The 21184-nt window shown below is 34.1% G+C and overlaps 2 protein-coding genes across 7 annotated transcripts in view; both read right to left on the bottom strand.

Moving 5' to 3' along the window:
• The window catches only part of LOC144447927 (phosphatidylserine synthase 2-like), a 35838-nt gene extending 30469 nt beyond the window's left edge, over nt 1-5369 (bottom strand). The window contains exon 1 of the mRNA XM_078138028.1: nt 5092-5369. Within this exon, the coding sequence (XP_077994154.1) occupies nt 5092-5288 (197 nt within the window). The 5' untranslated portion in view covers nt 5289-5369. The remainder of the gene's footprint in view (nt 1-5091) is intronic.
• Nucleotides 5370-16092: 10723 nt separating this feature from the next.
• The window catches only part of LOC144448675 (oxysterol-binding protein-related protein 8-like), a 129740-nt gene continuing 124648 nt past the window's right edge, over nt 16093-21184 (bottom strand). For all 6 annotated transcript variants that reach the window (XM_078138956.1, XM_078138959.1, XM_078138958.1 and 3 more), the window contains one exon: nt 16093-20951. In XM_078138956.1, the coding sequence (XP_077995082.1) occupies nt 20701-20951 (251 nt within the window). In that variant the 3' untranslated portion in view covers nt 16093-20700. The remainder of the gene's footprint in view (nt 20952-21184) is intronic.

Here is a 21184-nt window from a genome sequence, read left to right as displayed (position 1 = left end):
ACCAGAACCAAACAATTTTTTTTTATTTTTTTGTTGCCTAAGCACCAGCAATGTGAAACATGTCAGCAATGATGTGCTATGATTGAAAGTAAAAATTAGCATTTTCTACGAATGGCAAGATGGTATTAAAGATCTACAAATGTACATGTACCCGAGTTCTCATAATAATTGTATTTTTTTAAGGCTCTTTATCTCTTATGGTATGGAAATGTACAGACTGTGTCACATTTACCAAAATTTAGTGAAATGTGTCGTGTTTATTATTTTTGAGAGGAATGCTGTAAGGCACCACGTTACCAGTACTCGAACAATCATGGCACATTGAATTTGTAGCCTATTGTAGTACACACCTAATGATGCCGATGTGACGTCAAACTCAAAGAAAATTTTGGATTCACTTCAAGAAAGTTTTTGAATGCGAGTAGCAATTTTCAATAATAATCATGGCCCACTTTGGCATTATTATTACAACGATTGAAATTTGAATAATTTGATAATTTAGAAGCAAAGAATGGAAATTTAAAAGCATGGCACAGGACTGAAGGCAAAATTTGCATACATGTAGGCTTCCATATCTTGTATCATACATGTAACTTCAGTGAGAACTCTGGTTACAAGCAAGCGTCAATGCAGGCAACAGGAGTGATACAATCTCTTTTAAGAAATAATGTGTTTTTGCCCAGAGCTTTTCTACAAAAATGATAACATGACACAATTTTGCTATCAAGTACATGTAGTCAGTTCTCAATGTCATCGAATCTACTTTACACTGTACATCATTCTCGTATATTTTGATAGAATTGGAAAGAAATTGAAAAAGGTCGCCCAGTAAATGGGTCTTTGAATTATTAATACACAGCAAAACTATACTCTATAATTTATAAACGAGTCAAATCCTATTTGGACAAGTGGTGCAACAATTTTTTTATTATGTGTGGCTCCAGTGTTGTCAGTGATTTATCAAAATACATGTATTCATACGAAATGACTACAGTACAATATCAACTTTATGAATATTGATTATCCAAATTTTAATAATAAGACCATCTGAATGTCTGTTTGTTTACTAAATTATATATAAGAAATGGCTACAGTATAACATTAATTGAGGAACACACTGACTTAATATCATCCAAACGTTTGTTTGTGGTCCTTGAATACTCAACGAGGATGGTCAAAACTGTTCTTATTTTTTCGTATTTTGACTAACGGTTACTTAAAGGAACAAAGTCTGTAGTATTTGAGTTGAGACTACATAGTCTGTAGTAATTGAGGTCCGATGCTTGCACTGGAGGTGACCAGTCCTGAATATCTTTCTCAGCTTCTTCATCTTCATGCTCCCCATAAACAACTTACATGTAGGTCTTGTTCCAACTCCCACATCCTAAAGAAACCATTTATCACTAAGAAGCTCGTCGAGTGTTCCTTCGCCTACACTGCTCCTTCAGTTTGGAACAGTCTTCCCTACGGTCTTAGACACACTCACTCTACATGCAAGTCGTCCTTCCACTCTGCCTGTAAAACTCACCTATTTTAGTCTTAGATCTCACTCACTTGCACACTTCTCTCTGCATCCTTCCTATGTTTTCAATTGTTTTTCTGTATCCTCTCGTTTTTGTTAATACTAATAGTTCTGTGTCTGCACCTAGAGCTCTTCAGAGGACAGGCACATTATAAATTCGCTTCATTATTATTATAGCATAACTGAGAACTCGTGTTTGGCTAATATACATGTACAGGTTTTCAAACATCACCGTAAAACACACATCTCCTTGTCACATTGATACAGCATGTATCATTGCATCAGAGGAAAAAAAATACTTGTGAGAATGGGGTAAATATACTTTCATGCGATGCATGATGCAGCTGTAATTGAGGTCCAATGTATGGCTGAAGTACATGTAGGTGTGCAAGCATTGTAAAACACACACCTCCCTGCTGTATCCGTACAATACATGTCTTTGCATCAACACAACAGAAAGAAAAGATTTGGCATGCAAGCATTGAGTACAAAATATTCTCACGTACATGTACATGCTCCAACTGTTACTGAGAAGCTCATGTTTGGCTAAAGTATGTGTACAAGATTATCACAAAACCAAACATCCCTTTACAGCACTGATACAATACAAAATGTACATGTCATTGAGATAGTGGAATGCTCTGGTACATGGTTTGCGAGAACAGAATACAATAGATGTTATTCCACAATATTTTTCTTCCTTTTAGCCAGGGAACATACGAGTGACCTAAGGGGCCTTTGCTCCTATGAGTTGTTAGACGCGTAGTGACAACCCTTTGTCATGAGTATTTTCTGGCAGAATGAAGAAAAATAGTGGAGGATAACATAATTATATAAGCACCAGTAATATCAAAGTAATATTAATTTTGAATGTTTTGACTTGTATTTCGAACACAGCAGAACAAGTGACATAGATACGCAACATTGTGAAATACATTGTAGATGCATGTTGCCTTGACATAGAATGACAAGAGTACAAGTTTAATAATACCACGATATCAGTGAGGAATCGTGGTAAAATGACAGGGGAACTCTACATGTAGTTTGACCTACTTGCCTCCCTTAACAAAAATACTGAACTACCAAAAACAATACAATTACAAAGTGCGCCCCTTAACACTTCAAGACAATACACAAAATATACAAACCGGTATATATATAATAATAATAATAATAATGTTGGGTTCTTATATAGCGCTTTCCCACACCGTGCTCAACGCGCTTTACAATTTATTACCCCTGGCTCGGATCAGAACGGCACAACGGCACTTTAGTCTTCCTCAACTCCCCGAGGAGCATACAATCCATTGCAGCCATTTCAGCGCATAGGATTAAAGCCTTCACATTGCAACCTACATCCTACCAGGTCCCCAATTATACAGCTGGGTTGACTGAAGCACAGTCATGGTTCAAATCTTGCCCAAGGACTTTAGCCACTCAGAAACAAACAGCAGGCAGCGACAGGGTTCGAACCTGCAACCTGTAGATTCCAAGCCGGTCACGCTAACCATTCACCCATCGTGACTCCATGTACTTAATGGTTATCAATATTAGTAAGAAGCAATGATATTCTTTAAGGGATGGCTCACAGACTTAGAATTACGTGAAATTTGGAAGACATCAGCTTGGTAGTCAATATTTTCTAAAGGCAGATAATCTACCGAATCACCAATTATAAAATCATCTCGCGTACCTCTCAGATTCTATTTCATTCACAACAATGGCATTGTAAATTGTAATATCCCTTATATGGAATGAGTTAATCAATTGTTCCTATAATGGTATACTATGAGTCATTATTTACTAATTTACATACACATTTGGGTTTTAATTTAGCAAATTAGTTTTTAAAGACTGAGAATTCCTGCCCAAATAATGATTAGTTTTTAATTAACTCTTTATTTGTGTTAGCGTGTTATGCAATGACTGGTAGGATGAATTTATTCTTTAGTTAACATGATATGTGGATTGATTGATTTATTAGAAAACAATTATACATTTGGGCTTATTTTCTATGACACACACACACACACACACACACACACACACACACACATACACATATGTATACAATATATATACAATGTATATATATATACACATACATACATACATATACATACATACATACATACAATACATACATACATACATACATACATACATACATACATACATACATACATACATACATACATACATACACACACACACACATATATATATCCAAGTACATGTATAGTCAAATGGACAAATTCTACTGAAAATCTAGAATCTAGCTGAATCTCCTGGCTGGGGAAAGGGTGAACAGAGCATGTCAATAGTAATCCATCACACACACTGACAGACAGTTTTAATTGGTTACTTCGTTCAGTTTACTACAAACTCAATCTGCAAGTCATGTGAGAACACGATAAAATCACCTAGTTTATACATTTTTTTAAATAAATACTCTATTAACACTAAACAACACTTTTGGTGGTAAGAATGGAATGCTGTGCTAGAGAAAGCCATTTGACTAGATAGTGAGAGAGAGAGAGAGAGAGAGAGAGAGAGAGAGAGAGAGAGAGAGAGAGAGAGAGAGAGATTGCACGAAAACGAGCCCACACTTATAGTTTCTACACTAATTCATTTATAATTTGCATAACAGCAATGGCAGTAAAATTATAATCACACATAACAAAACAACTGTAGAGACAATATGAATAGTAAATTTGATACACAAACAAAACACAGATATAAACTGGGGATGAAAAAACGATACATGCAATACTTAAAATGTTAGATCAGTCATTAGCATATCAAAAAGGTTATGGACTTTGTCCTACACTACATGTTTAGATGCATAGATACAATATGTATAATATAGAGACAGCAACACAGGGATGGAAGTCAGCCAATCCAGTTGGAAAGGACGGTGACCTAATCTAGAGCATTCCATTCATAATACAACTGACCTTATGAAACAACTTGAATACATTGTACATTGTACAGGGTACAAGGTCAAGTTAATTTTTAAAAACTTGAAATTTTCCATGGAGACTGTTGTTAGAGAATTTAAAGAAAACGTTTATTGACAAAATTGGATAGCTTACTTAAATTAAACAGATCGATCGATTTGCCTTGCGTCAGGATTTTGATTCTACAAATACAACATTTCTTAAATCACAATGTTAATATTTGCCTATTTACTAGAATAATATGTCACAGACAGGCTTTCCTCTCGATCAATGATTTGTTACAAAACATGGTCTGATAAAGTTTCAACATAAAATCCTGGGAAAGCAATGAGTATAAAGTCAACAGTGCACCTTTCAGCTTTCAGTCAACTCTCTGTAACTTGTGTCGTCTGGCAGTAGTATGTACCACGTGAACGATCGGACGATATGTATGAGGTGACCCGGTGTTATTCATACGGGTCACACTCATTTAATACCGGTTGGCAACACGTTCGATGCGTGTGCACATCACTTGCATGGCGTGCCACGCCGGGCACGTGCACATCTCTGAGGTTATTTACTCCCTTAAAATATTACTCGCCCTCTTAAACAGCGTTAAAGTAAGCTTACCAGAAATAACTCGTGGTGCCATCATCGTAGACATGGGACTGTTTTTCTGCGAAGGGCGTCGATTTCGCCTTAACCGTGTGTCCCACACAGCCGCATTGGGAACAGACGAACGCAACGTCCTCAAGGTACATTCTCTCCGGTATACCCTCAGCTGTGTGAGAATTATTCGTTGAATGTGAATTTTGATGGTCCTCCATATTTCTTGAGTATTCTCATCAAATTCAATAGAGGAAAACTTGCGTCTCACACCTTGTTCACGCTGCCCGTGTACGCACTTTCTCGGCGTGACGTTATTGCATGGCGAGCTGACTGCAATGGGGAATAAACAGACCGCTGGTTCGAGTCTTACATGAATAATAATAGCCTCTGTCGTAATTTTGTAAGGGAAAATTATTTCAAAACGTAATTTTTTTTACATTGATTTATCTATTATATTAACATATTTGTTAACTCATTTTCTATTATTTTGTGAATAACGTCAATATAAAACGAACGACGAGCTGTAAAAGTTGCAATAGGAACATACCATTTTACTTCAGCCAATGGGTATGTCTAGTGTGGTGTAGTGCAGTGGAGGGCCCGGGTGCACGTACCGGCGTGTATATTTGAATCATCAATGAATGACTGAGGTTTATTACTAGCGCCCATGGTGTACGATACGCCCACTTTTATATGTAATAGGTCAAGAAATACTAGATTGTGAAAATATTACCCTACCACAATTATACTTGGTAAATGCGCGTTATGCCAACAGGAATAAAGGGGGGGGGGGGTATAATGTGTTTAGGGGTTTTGCCAATATCGTCTGCTGTGTGCTGATTACGTCAGCTTACATCATCATCGTCGTCGTCGTCGTCGTCGTCGTCGTCATGGTCACGCCGGGGCTATAGAAGTGACCGGGATGTTGGCCTACATCTCGGCCTGTACATTATGCAACCTTTTAGAAGGTTTTAATTTAGAAAATACCCCAAATGAGAACATATAGTTGTAAATGATTTATCGGGTAATGATGGAACAATTATGATAGTTGGGAGATTAGGCTGTGGTCAGAATTTAAGGACGGGGACCTAGGGAGAAATTGGCGGGGGGGGGGAGGAGCCATGCCAAATTTTATTACACTAAAGGCCTCATTTTTGTCAATAATTTCAAAAACAGTGCTTATCGTGGGAGGGGGATACACCCTATCCACTGGCTAGCATGGGAGGTGGGGGTGCTGTTTCAGCCCAGAATCGAGAATGAAAGAGAAAACCCTGCTGGCTAAGTGTCTCCAAGTACAGGTTACAACCCAATGTGAGACCTTTTTTGCAAGGCACACGTACATCTATTTGTAAAAAATCTCTCCGCGTGTTAGGGACCGGTCAGTTTCTTCGGGGGGGGTGATGGATTGGTGGGGGGGGGGGCACCCTGTTTTTGACATTGGCAGTAGCGGAGCTCATTCTGTTTTGAAAATTTTGGATGGAAGAAAAAATCTGGCATGACCTTGTCAGAACTATTACTGAGGATTTTTTTCTTGTCCCTGTTTCTTACCTATATATTCTTTAATATTACTTCACCTGGAGTGACACTCAAACATACATATACATTACATATACATATACATATACATATACATATACATATACATATACTTATACATATACTTATACTTATACATATACTTATACATATACATACATATACTTATACATATACATATACTTATACATATACTTATACTTATACATATACATATACTTATACATATACTTATACTTATACATATACATATACATATACATATACATATACATATACTTATACATATACTTATACTTATACATATACATATACTTATACATATACTTATACATATACATACATATACATATACATATACATATACTTATACATATACTTATACTTATACATATACTTATACATATACATACATATACTTATACTTATACATATACATATATATACATATACATATACTTATACATATACATATACATATACTTATACATATACTTATACATATACATATACTTATACATATACTTATACATATACTTATACTTATACATATACATATATATATACATATACTTATACATATACATATACATATACTTATACATATACTTATACTTATACATATACATATACATATACTTATACATATACTTATACTTATACATATACATATATATATACATATACATATACTTATACATATACATATACATATACATATACTTATACATACAATACATATACATATACTTATACTTATACTTATACATATACTTATACATATACATACACATATACATATACATACATATACTTATACATATACATATACATATACTTATACATATACATATACATATACTTATACATATACATACACATATACATATACATACATATACTTATACATATACATATACATATACATATACATACACATATACATATACATATACATATACATATACTTATACATATACTTATACATATACATATACATATACTTATACATATACATATACATATACATATACATATACATATACTTATACATATACATATACATATACATATACATATATATATATACATATACATACACATACACATACACATACACATATAAATATACATATACATATACATATACTTATACATATACTTATACATATACATATACTTATACATATACTTATACTTATACATATACATATACTTATACATATACATATACTTATACATATACATATACATATACATATACATATATATATACATATACATACACATACACATACACATACACATATAAATATACATATACATATACATATACTTATACATATACTTATACATATACATATACTTATACATATACATATACTTATACATATACTTATACTTATACATATACATATACTTATACATATACATATACTTATACATATACATATACTTATACATATACATATACATATACATATACTTATACATATACATACACATATACATATACATATACATATACATATACATATACATATACATATACATGTATTACCTACCACACTAGTTACAGAACATGTCGTGTAAATACTCGGGTATTTCATAATCAGTGATAATATGCTTCACATATATTGCACTTCTGGCAAAATGTTGGGCAAAAGTTGAAAGTTCCCCTAATGGTAATATTGATAGAAGAAGTTAATCTAAATAAATTGTACTACTCTTCAGTATAACTATAAATGGATTTATACATTGTGTACGTCTAGTTCGGACACTGCATGTTATCGACACTACAAATCACCACATCTCATTAGATTCCAGTTTCTATTATACATAGTATAGTGCGGGGCATATGGCAGATTTTTGGGTTTCGTGTGAAATTCATGTTAATTTTTGCCAACATATCTCATTGTGTTCCCCATCATCTGAGCAATTAAAAAATATATGTTTTCAATTTTTATTTCAATATTAAGGGTAATGTTTGCAGCAATTTCATAAATGATGTAAAATCATGGTTTTTCTGTATATTGATGGCAAATTAAAATATGTGAACTGTACGATTACTTTATATCTGTATAAATGTACTTATGGGCATCCTGTAGACTATAAACTTGTAGACTGTTGTATAATTTTGCATTTTAATCACAATATTATAAATTCTGGCTTCTTTATTTGCATATCATTTGCATATTATGTATGATGCTTCCGGTTTATTTGATTTCCTGTATTGTTTGATGTTGCTGATTGCTATTCTTTCAAAAATGTACGCCAACCATGAATTATTTCAGTTACTATGAATACTCTGGTTGGTTTTTATCTTTTAAAGCACTAGTAAGTCAAAACCATGACTATGCTTCCCCAGTGTCTTCCCCACATATACGAATAGGGATATTGCATTTTTGGAAAAAGTGCAGCGTCGTTTCACCAGGATGATTCCGCAGCTTGGTGGCTTGAATTATGAGGACAGTTACGCATATTGAAACTGAGAACTTTAGAAACTAGATGAATTAGAGCTGATTTGCTGGAAGTGTATAAACTTTTCCATTTACATATTCTCCTTGATCCAGTTGTATTTTTCAAAGTATCTACTTCGACAACAAGGGGATATAGATTGAAATGATTTAAAGACTGATCCAGATTGGATATACCAAAATATATTTTCAGTCAACATGTTGTAAACATTTGGAACAGTTTACCAGAAAGGGTTATTGTTATTACTACACCAATTAAATCATTGTAATTACTTAGTAATTATTTTAGATTGGATATACGTAAATATTTTTCCAGTCAATATGTCATAGACATTTGGAACAGTTTACCAGAAAGGGTTATTGTGACTACATCAATTAATCATTTTAAAGTGTGTATTGATAACACCTCGGAACAGTAAGGGGTCTATAAAAGCCTCGGTGGCTTCCTTGCCCATGTACATTCATGGGTACATGCATCGTAAAAAAATAAAGGCATTCATTTATTGCATAGAACGACCCTTGCCAAATTATATGTCCTTTTGACCAATTTCGGCGTAGTGGTGTGGCTTGTTATCAAGTGTACATACACACATTAAAAATATTCCTTTTCAGATCTGGCATCTGGTTTTAATACGTATCTACACATGTAGTATTGAATCCTGGACAGGTACATTCTACACAGGATATAGAGTCCAAGTTTAGGTCTACACAAAATTTGAAATTTTACCTTTCAATATTAGCATACAAGTTACATAAATTGGACCTCTTGCAAATATTAGATAGAACGTTTTTGTTATTTGTTCTGTATGCAGTTCTCCCTCTATGTTCTGTAGAAATATCATGTTAAAAAGTAAATGAATAGTTGTTAAAGGCATTTCATGAGTGCTTATTAATTTCCCACTTTGCAATGGTGTCAAAATGAGATAGACTTAGTCATGAAGTTGGCATGTGACTACTTATTCCCAGCAATGAAGGTTATTTGTGTATGAGAATTACCAAAAGATGTAGAAGGGTACATTCCATGTTGTTTACGTTGAGGATTTGAATGTCAGATTTTCTTTGAGTACTAAAACACGTGGAATGATAGCTAACAGTGCAATAAAATATGATTTAAGATACTATTTTCTGGTGGGCTGGTGGTTGGGGTTGGGTGGTACATTAGAATGTGTCTCTGTTGTTACTTTCAACCTTTATTCATGACTGACCAAGAGGAAGTTCGTTGCATAATCGAATGTAAGAGTGCCTTCACGCTGAATAACTAAACTAAATATGCATATATTCATATTGTTCCTTTGAATATTATAAAAGAAATTATTCAGATACTGGATTTATCATCTTTATTTTATACTACATTGTCCTTTATTCTGTTTTATTTTAGAATTTCGATGAAATAACGTAATCAAATGTAACAGTGGAGAACACGTCTATTCATGTTGTTCCTATGAATTGACATGTAACGCCAACCAAATAGCTAGACTAGTAGAAATGTAGACAATGCATACGACATAATGGCGTGAGTGAGAGACTAGACAATAGTTTTAAATAAAAATAATTGGGTCTATTTACTCGAATACATAACTTTGTATAGTTATGATTCAATTGATGCTATGCTATTGATCAAAAATATGTTTATACCAGGTGTAAACTGAATGCCTTCAGTACAGGCAAAACTTTGCATTGCTGCTCCTTCACGCCTTGTCGAAAGAAAAATTCTGCGCTACCAGACATGATATTGCATATCCATTATATACTACATCAATAAATAAAACGTAGCTTTGGAACTCATTGTTCATATCCTCTTCTGTAAAAGTTGAGTTTGCTGTATTTTCAACCCACTGTAACTTTCACTAGAGTTTAGTTCACTATACGATATGTCATATTTGACCATGTCTTTCCATTTGGGTAAATCTTTAGCAGAGGATGTGTAAATGTGGTGAGTATGAGACGAAGTGACACCTTTGACTTAATTCACCTCCTGTGACCTCTCCCCTGGGACTGTGAAGTCAAAAGTATCACTTTGTCTCGTACTACCCCTTGACAGAGATGGTAGCTAGGTGGGTCACAGGTAGGGTAAAGGTTGGGTAAAGGTGGGTAAATTTAACTTTTCGTATAGTTAACCTCAACTGAATCTCTTCTTTCGTGTCAGTAAAATCAATTTAATACTAGGCAATAATTTTGAGAAAAAAAATATCAATCAGGTCTACCACTCAAGTAGTTGTTTTGTCAACTATTTTTGTCCTTGTTACCACGTCTACTCAAATAAAACCTACTTAAGAGTACCCATTCATTCTCATTCAGGCTACCAGCCTACCATCCACAGACACCACCACGATCTAGGTTAGTGTAATCTGTTCACCCTATGAGATTCGCCAAGTTTTATTACAAAAGGGCGATGGATCGATATATTCACTTGTTTCAAAGATGATGGATTGAATCATGGATTCATGGGTTTTCATTGCCTAACCAATGGTTAAGAATAGGGTCTTGGGGCCAAATTTTATTTTAGCCCCCTCAGACTAATTTTGAAGATTAAAATTGCCAACATGTATTTTTTTATATGTGGTCCTATAATGAACGAAACCATATATGTTTCATAAAATTAACATGCATTTCACACGAAAACCCATATGCCCCTGCACTAGTAGGCTAGGTATGAGCACCTAAAGTTCTGTACTTAGACTGTCGACAGTCGTTCGTGCCTTTTTTGCTACGTACGTTTCATCTAAATCAAAGTCGTCGCCGTAGCACTGAATACTAATGCGTACTGATAGGAACTGCGATTGCCGAATGCACGAACTGTGAGTACCGAACGCACGAGCTCGTGCCTCTGGCACTCGCTGATCAGTACGCGGTTATAGTATCGGATCGGAGCGAGGCAACGACTTTAGTTTTAGATAAAACGTAGCAAAAAGGCACGAACGACTGTTGACAGTCTATTCTGTACTATACTAGTGACTTTACTATATCTGCAATAGTAATGCAACTATACCAATGTTATGGACACTACCTGGCCCATTCTTATGTGTCGTACGAAACTCATTTAAAACTCACCTTAACTTTAGTTTTTCGAAAGATTACTTTAAACTTAGGCAATGAATAATCTAAAAATTGCCTTAATACAAACACCCCCCCCCCCCCGATCTGCTAGGGGGAGACCCCCTAGGACGCCTTCACTTCCAGAGCTAGGTCACTCATGCAGTCAACCAACAATTATATGCACCAACCTTTTACTGTCATTATAGTATTAACTTTTTATTAAACATTTTAACCCTTACTTGCTAATTTTAGATGATGCTGCCTTTTAGAGATGTGAAATTATTACCAGGATAGTCTAAAATTGTCTTAAAAGACTCTCAAAGTAAAGAAACTCGCCAACTCTCCCCTGCCGATGATAGAGGTCAGGTCAGGTCAGGTATCAACTGAATTATATTTTTAGGTTCACATTCAGGTCCAAAGATGTGAAATCCGTCATTATGTTAGCTTGCCCAACATACAAATCACCCATGCAAACAAGAACAACACACACTATATCACAAACAATGGCTTCCTCAATTGAATAAAATTTATTGATATGTGTACATTATGACAATTAAAATCTGATAAATATACAATACTGAAGGTTAGACATATGTCTGCCATCTTGTACCATAATTATATCATTATCACTATTACCCCAACTAATAAACAAAAACTATAACATTTGCAGGAAAAATTCCTAACTTACATACAAGAAATAATTCTGGGTCTATAAACATCCCAATTTTTAGAAAACTTTGTTTTCCTAATCTAGAAAGGATCACTGAAAAAAATAAATACATTTTGATATTCCTCAAGCAGAATATTTCCCCTAGCCATGTTAAAGCTGTAAACTGGCCCTCTTTTACGAGCCATCAAAATTACTTTGTTTTTGCCATAACAGTGCCGTCTTACATTATCGAAATTTTGTTAACAGCGCCCTCTTACATAATTCTTCGAAATTACTTTGTTTTTGCCATAACAGCGCCCTCGTTGCTATTGTACAGAAATTGTTTTGTTTTTATCCATAATTATATAGGAGTTGCTGAATGTGGTTGGAAAACTTTGAAGGTAATGTATTGATTGTAATTAAAGCAAATACAAATACAAATAGCACAAACAAAATGAAAATACATGCTTGTACACTCTAGTGTGCAAATCCTGCCTGACACCTTCATGCACTTAGTACTATCATTAACAGAAAATAAGTGACTTATTGCACTGAAGGGGTTCTTTTGCATATACATACATAATAGTACTCACGGCACACATTTTTTTTCAAGTTATCAGCCACTAGTGCTGACATCTAGGTGAAACAACTTTCTTTATCTAGGAATCACAACTTGTTACATAATAGAATCCCTCACAACACACTACTCCTTCTCTCTCACCAATCAATTTCAAAAATGATAAAATATTCTCAAAACACAATGCTGATTATAAGTAAATATAGAATATTAAATTACAATACATAACATTACTATTAATACTAATTAATATACATTAATGCAAATATTATTCAGTTTTAACTTACTTATAACATAGCACCAGACCTCTGTTTGCCAGATTTGTTTAAAACAAAAAACTGTAAAAGCTTCTTTCCAGTAACTCAATAAGTCTTGCGCCATGAAAAAAACTTTGTCATTTGAATCGTAGTTACTATCAACTATCTAAAGTACCATATCATCTGTCAACACTACCATATCGTCTGACTATAGTATCATATCATCTGTCAACAGGATTATATCATCTGACAACAGTACCATCATCTGACTACAGTACCATATCATCTGACTACAGTACCATATCATCTGACTACAGTACCATATCATCTGTCAACAGGATTATATCATCTGACTACAGTACCATATCATCTGACTACAGTACCATATCATCTGACTACAGTACCATATCATCTGTCAACAGTACCATATCATCTGACAACAGTATCATATCATCTGACAACAGGATTATATCATCTGACTACAGTACCATATCATCTGACAACAGTACCATATCATGACTACAGTACCATATCATCTGACTACAGTACCATATCATCTGACAACAGGATTATATCATCTGACTACAGTACCATATCATCTGACAACAGGATTATATCATCTGACTACAGTACCATATCATCTGACAACAGTACCATATCATCTGACAACAGGTCTATCATCTGTCTACAGTACTAACTACAGTACCATATCATCTGACAACAGGTCTATCAACTGTCTACAGTACTAACTACAGTACTATATCATCTGACAACAGGTCTATCAACTGTCTACAGTACTAACTACAGTACTATATCATCTGACAACAGGTCTATCAACTGTCTACAGTACTAACTACAGTACTATATCATCTGACTACAGTACCATATCATGTCTACAGTACTAACTACAGTACTATATCAACTGTCTACAGTACTATATCAACTAACTGCACTGTCAACTGACTACAGTACTAATTACAGTAGCATATCAACTGACATGTATTATATCAATTGAGAACATATCAACTGACGACAGCACTATATCAATTGACTACAGTACTATATCAACTGCATATAGTAATATATCAACTGCATACAGTACGTTATCAACTGCATATAGTACTTTACCAACTGACTACAATACTATATCAACTGCATATAGTACTATATCAACTGACTACAATACTTTATCAACTGCATATAGTACTATATCAACTGCATATAGTACTTTATCAACTGACTACAATACTATATCAACTGCATATAGTACTATATCAACTGCATATAATACTTTATCAACTGACTACAATAATATATCAACTGCATATAGTACTATATCAACTGCATATAGTACTATATCAACTGCATATAATACTTTATCAACTGACTACAATACTATATCAACTGCATATAGTACTATATCAACTGCATATAATACTTTATCAACTGACTACAATAATATATCAACTGCATATAGTACTATATCAACTGCATATAGTACTATATCAACTGCATATAGTACTTTATCAACTGACTACAATACTGTATCAACTGCATATAGTACTATATCAACTGACTACAATACTATATCAATTGCATATAGTACATTGCCTGAAACCCATTTTAAATACTAGATAGAAACTAACTTCAAATGACAAAGTCTTTGTTACATGTGGTTACATAGACTAAACACAATAACACAGTATCATAGCAAACATGTTGACAGATGTCAATAGGGTGACCCTATTGGTATAATTATTTCTCATTACCTGATCGCCCCAAATTTTTAGCTCCAACATCAAAAAAAAGAAGAAGAAATTTCACCCGCCCTTAATATTTTGTGGAACAGCACCCTCTCCGATAAGAATAAGCAAGTGTCAACATCATATACAGTCATGGCGGCGACAACAACAATTGCTCACGAACAAAGCATTTCTTTCATGACGGAAGTTATTCAAATAGGGGACCTGAGAACATGCCAAGTGTGTAGAGAAGCTGGGAAAGGGTTTGTTATCAGGAATGCAATAAAAAGAAGATAGAGAGGAGGAAAAGGAGAGGCAGAGAAACATGAAGATGATTTTTTATTTATTTTTTTACTGTTTTTTTTTTTTTTAAATCGACTGACCAACCCATAGTTGCCATGAAAAAGTAATGAGAAACAATTAAAAAATAGGATCACCCTAACAGACAATGAACAACCTAAGTATCCTTCATTTGTTCACTATGAAAACATTTCTGCAAACATGAATAATCTTGTCTCTATGTTTTGCTTGAAAACATTAGCAGCGGATTACACACAACCACTCTAACTTTTTAGATAAAATCTAAGCATGTCTCACAGAGATTACAAGACCATGTCACATTTTCTTTTTCTTCAAAAGCTCTCTGAATATATTTGTTAATACAAAAATGACAACACTAGTCAATTTGTTAACTAATGTACTGTGTTGAAAATCTACCGGTGTCAACCCCCCCCCCCCCCCCCCCCAGAATGTCAAATTATGCCTCTACATTCCAAGCTCCCTAAGTGAATATAAATTGATTACATTCCAAGCTCCCTCAGTGAATGTAAATTGTTACATTCTAAGCTCCCTAAGTGAATACAAATTGGTTAACCTGCCAAGCCCCCCTAAGTGAATATAAATTGGTTATATTCCAAGTTCTCTAAGTGAATATAAATTGGTTATATTTCAAGCTCCCTATGTGAATACAAATTGGTTAACCTGCCAAGCCCCCTAAGTGAATATAAATTGGTTAACCTACCAAGCCCCCTAAGTGAATATAAATCGGTTACATTCTAAGCTCCCCTATAAAATGGTTAACATGCCAAGCTTCCTAAGTGAATATAAATTGGTTAATATTTCAAGTGAATACAAATTTGTTACTATCCTTCCATAAGACAATACCAAGATTCTATCTATGTGTCAACTGCTCCATGCTCCCAAAAAAATTTTCTGCAGATTTGTTACGTTTTCAGAATATTATGATTTATTTTTGATTTCATTAAACTTTGCAATATGCATGTGACTGAAACAGATGGGTATGGTTATAACTGATCAATAGCGCCATCTAAACACTGCCCCTTGATCTGAGAGCGAGCCCACTGGAGGTAAAAACTGAGTTTATTAGCCATTAATTTTCTTTCACTACCTTTCAGAGCAACACCATTTCTTGAATCAAAACCATTCTCAATTTTTTCATGGTTAAAAAATTCAAATTTGTAGAACAAAACACTGGGGAGCCTTGTATCACTGTGGATGTCTAAAAAATGTGGCAACCATTCCTGTAAGGAGACAATGATATGAAAGCTAAGATGCTTCATCCATGATCCCATAAGTTTTTAATTATGTTATGTTATGTTATGTTATGTTATGTTATGTTATGTTATGTTATGTTATGTTATGTTATGTTGATATATAATAATAAAGTTTCTCTTTTTATGATCCACAAACAATACAACAAATAAGTAACAGTATTACTAATAATATAATATGGTAATAATCATAAAGACAAATCAAAATATAAGTTTTCCCCTAATAATTTTAATTGTTTGTTTGCCAATAAATGCAAAACTTTGTACTAGTCTAGAAACAACTTAGCCGCAGTTTAAAAATATCGCTCACAAATAATAACCATATTTTGTTGCTTCTGTGACAAATTTGCAATATTGTGCAATATTGTCATTTCAAAAACTACAATTTCAACTTAGAAAAGATGACTGCAATTGTTCATATCCCATAATATATTTGGAATGAGTCATGTGACTGATGGTGACCAATGAGAATCTCCGACACAAAAACTCCATCAAAGTCATCCATAATTCTTGAGCAAAATGTGTCATGTGACAAATGGTGACCATGAGATGCATTTACATAAACTTGTATCCAAAATATCAGGAAAAGTATACCATGTGATGCACAGTAGCCAATGAGAATCACTGATAAAAATTTCAATCTTTCTTATCATTTGAAAAATTTTGAACAATGTCAATTTTGGGAAAAGAGTTTGCCAAATAATTTAGTACCCTGAATCTGTGACCTTTGATGTAGTATTTGTAATTTTGTAAAAGTAGTTGTCTATCTTGGCTTACATGAATGTGACAAGTCTAAATATGAACTGCTAAAATGTTCTAGTACAATATTCAAACAGCAGTATCTCTCATACAAATCTTATCATAATATAATTGTCAGATATAATAAACTATGTATTCCAATTGATCCCTTTCACAAAATCCTAACATGATAAAAGTTGTTTTTTTGTCTAATTTGTACTCTGGATAGGAGTTTCACCAAATCACCCCTATTTCACACATATAATGGACTAGTCTGTGAAGCATACAAATATCACAATGGACCATACTATTATGCAGAGAGGAGCATCAAATCACCCCAATCAATAAAATGGATGAGTCTGTGAAGCATACAAATATCAAATTGGACCATATCATTTTGAAGATGGGGCGCTAATTACCCCTATTTCACAAATAAATGGACTGATCTGTGAAGCATGAAAGTATCGTATCAGACCATACTATTATGAAGAAAGGGGTTGGAAGGTTACTTCATAGTGACAGTTGTGTTAACTGATAAAATGAAATTTTTCACCAAGTATTAAGATTCAGAGAAAAGAGAATTCTTTTTGGATCTGGACAGGGTAAAGGTCAGGGGTCAAACTGGGAGACTTGGGTTTAAGAAGACATGGCAGTATAGGCACTCTGTGTTGGGATGAAATGGATATGTTATCAAAGACTCATCCAGTGAAATTTACAAAGTGTCTACAAAAACACCAAAAGTGTGTGACAAAAAAATAGAAGTCTCACTACAAATATTTTGATTAAAAATGTCAGTGTTTGAACACGACAGCTAGGCCACTCAAAACATTGCATATGGAATGGCAACATTTCTTACAATATTTTCTGAATGGATAAAACAGTGTAGTATGTTGATCAATTCAGACGCCCTCTAGTGGCAGACTTACACCTTTCTAATGTTTACCTAACCATAGCATTCGACTACTGTGAATTAATATGGACAACAAAATATCAATATTATTGCCCTTGTTAGGAAAATATTAACCTGACCTGAAACATAATTTACCTATATAAGGAAATATTACCCGGCATCAGAATATTGACTGTGACATTCTGTGTACAATGTACTAAAACTGGTAAATATTGAATAGAAAGGTGTATATAGATAACCTTGGCTGGTCACTAGAATGATAAATATTAACCTGGTGTATATGGTGAATATTGACTTAGGCTTGCATATATTGACCAAACACACCTTGCTTGGTATATATTACCCTAGCCGGGGCGAACGATTCCATAGAGGATTGAATATTGTTATGAACCACTTTATATTGACCTGAATGGATAAGCATTGAACTGTACCACTGTACCAACTCACCTAGACTGTCAGAGGCAAAACATGGAAGGGTAAATATTGAAATTAACTACCTGTTGGGCTATTAAATAATGACCTACCAGGGTGTTTATTTACTGACTTAACAATGAGTACTGAGTTGTCTCGGTAAATAATAACCTAAAAGAAAAGTAACAGACCTAACTCCATTTGCAAAGACATAGACAAATAAATGTCCACTAGACTGATAAACATATATTGACTTGACCTGGTGTTTGTTGACCTCAACTGGCATATATATATAATCACCTAAAATAATAAATATTGATCTAGATATTGACAATGACTAGTGAATATCAACATAGCATTGATATTGATCTAACATGGTGAATAATGACCCCCAGCTGGGTGTGTACTGTTACAACTTGGTTACTGACCTAGAAAGGTAAATATTGACCTAGCTGGGTGTGTATTGTCACAACCTGGTGATTATCGCCCTAACATGGTAAATATTGACCCAGCTGGGTGTGTACTGTCACAACTTGGTCACTGACCTAGAAAGGTAAATATTGACCTTTGTTTACCCTAATCTTGAAAATATATACCGGATATTAACTTGTGAACTTTGACCTAGTCTAATGAATACTGGCCCATAGATCCTTCATACATCATCAGCCACCTTCTATTTATTTACAGTTTTATAAAATATAACAACAAATAAGTAAAGTGAAGAGAGAAAAAAGAAGTGTTTGAGATGTTTGATTGTGTCAGAAGTACTTTAACCCTGCAATAACCTCTATATCTGACTTTGCATCATTTCATATAATGCCCTATCAAGCGGGCAATATTGACCATAACATTTGAGTGGCGCCCTCACAGTTTTCTACTACAACTTCAAAAATGTTGTCTTTACAACATTACTAAACCACTTGATCATCAAATAATCCATTCACTAACATATTTACAAATTTCAAATGATCTAACAGGATGCTCTCATTATCCTATATCACCCTGCAGATATGACATTTATTGACATGAAAGTAAAGTGTGCCCCCAGTGTTTCCATATTACCTTGTAAATATGGAATTTAGTCACTTCTTTTAAGCGGTGAAGGGCAGCTCTTTATTGAAAACTGCAAATACTGACTAGTAAAGGTAACCTTTAAAGTTATATATCACCCTACAAATAAGGGAATTTATTCACTTCAGAAAGGCTGCCCTCAACATTGTATATCATCTCGCAAATAGAATTTATTTACATCAAACTAGTGACACTGTCAATGTTTCTATATTACCCTTAAAATATGGTTTATTCACTTCACAAAATAGTGAAAGATGCCCTAAACATTGTATGTCACCCTGCAAATATAGAGTTTATTCACTTTAAATTAGTGAATGGCACCCCATTGTTTCTATATGGAGATTTACTCACTTCATCAAAAAGTGAAGGATTTAATTCTATATCACCCTGCAATATAGATTATTCACTTAAAACTAGTGAAGGGCGCCCTCAATGTTTCTATATCACCCTGCAATTCTGGAATTTATTTACTTCAAACAAGTGAAGGGTGCCCTCAATGTTACTATACCACCCTGCAATTCTGGAATTTATTTACTTCAAACAAGTGAAGGGTGCCCTCAATATTGAATGTCACCCTACAATCCAGGGTTTATTTTCTTCAAAAGTGAAGGGCGCCCTCACTGTTCATATATCACCCTGCAAATATAGAGTATATTCACTTCATGAAATAATTAAGGAGCACCTGTGTAAGTAGTACAATGCAGAGTAGGAACCAGTCTTTACTGCGCAGACCAAACATGACTTGATTGTCTTCGTGGTATCTAGTGATGGTCAATAACTGATGACTAACCACTTTGAGTTGTTCTGTGTTTTGTTGTTGGCCTTCTTGGATGGGTCGGATTGCTTGTAAGATATTGGATGTAGTACGGGCACTCTTACTACTACTTTTATTACTTGAATGATCATCTGAAATAAAACACAAGAAGTATTATTCCGTACACAAGACAAGTTATTGTCTTTGAACAGAAAATATGGATTATGCCATGGATCCTGGTTGTTCTACATCATGACAACCTGTGTATACATCACTGGTTCTGTGGTACTCAGAAAACGAATCAAAACGTTCAGAATTGTCATTATTGTCCCAATTTTCATACATTATGCTTGAGGGGGGTATACGTATTTTATTTCCCAATACT

The sequence above is a fragment of the Glandiceps talaboti genome, chromosome 17, assembly GCF_964340395.1.
Source record: "Glandiceps talaboti chromosome 17, keGlaTala1.1, whole genome shotgun sequence".
Taxonomy (NCBI): Eukaryota; Metazoa; Hemichordata; class Enteropneusta; family Spengelidae; genus Glandiceps; species Glandiceps talaboti.
Note: the sequence above shows the minus strand (reverse complement) of the source record. Positions and strands in the feature narration are given on the sequence as shown.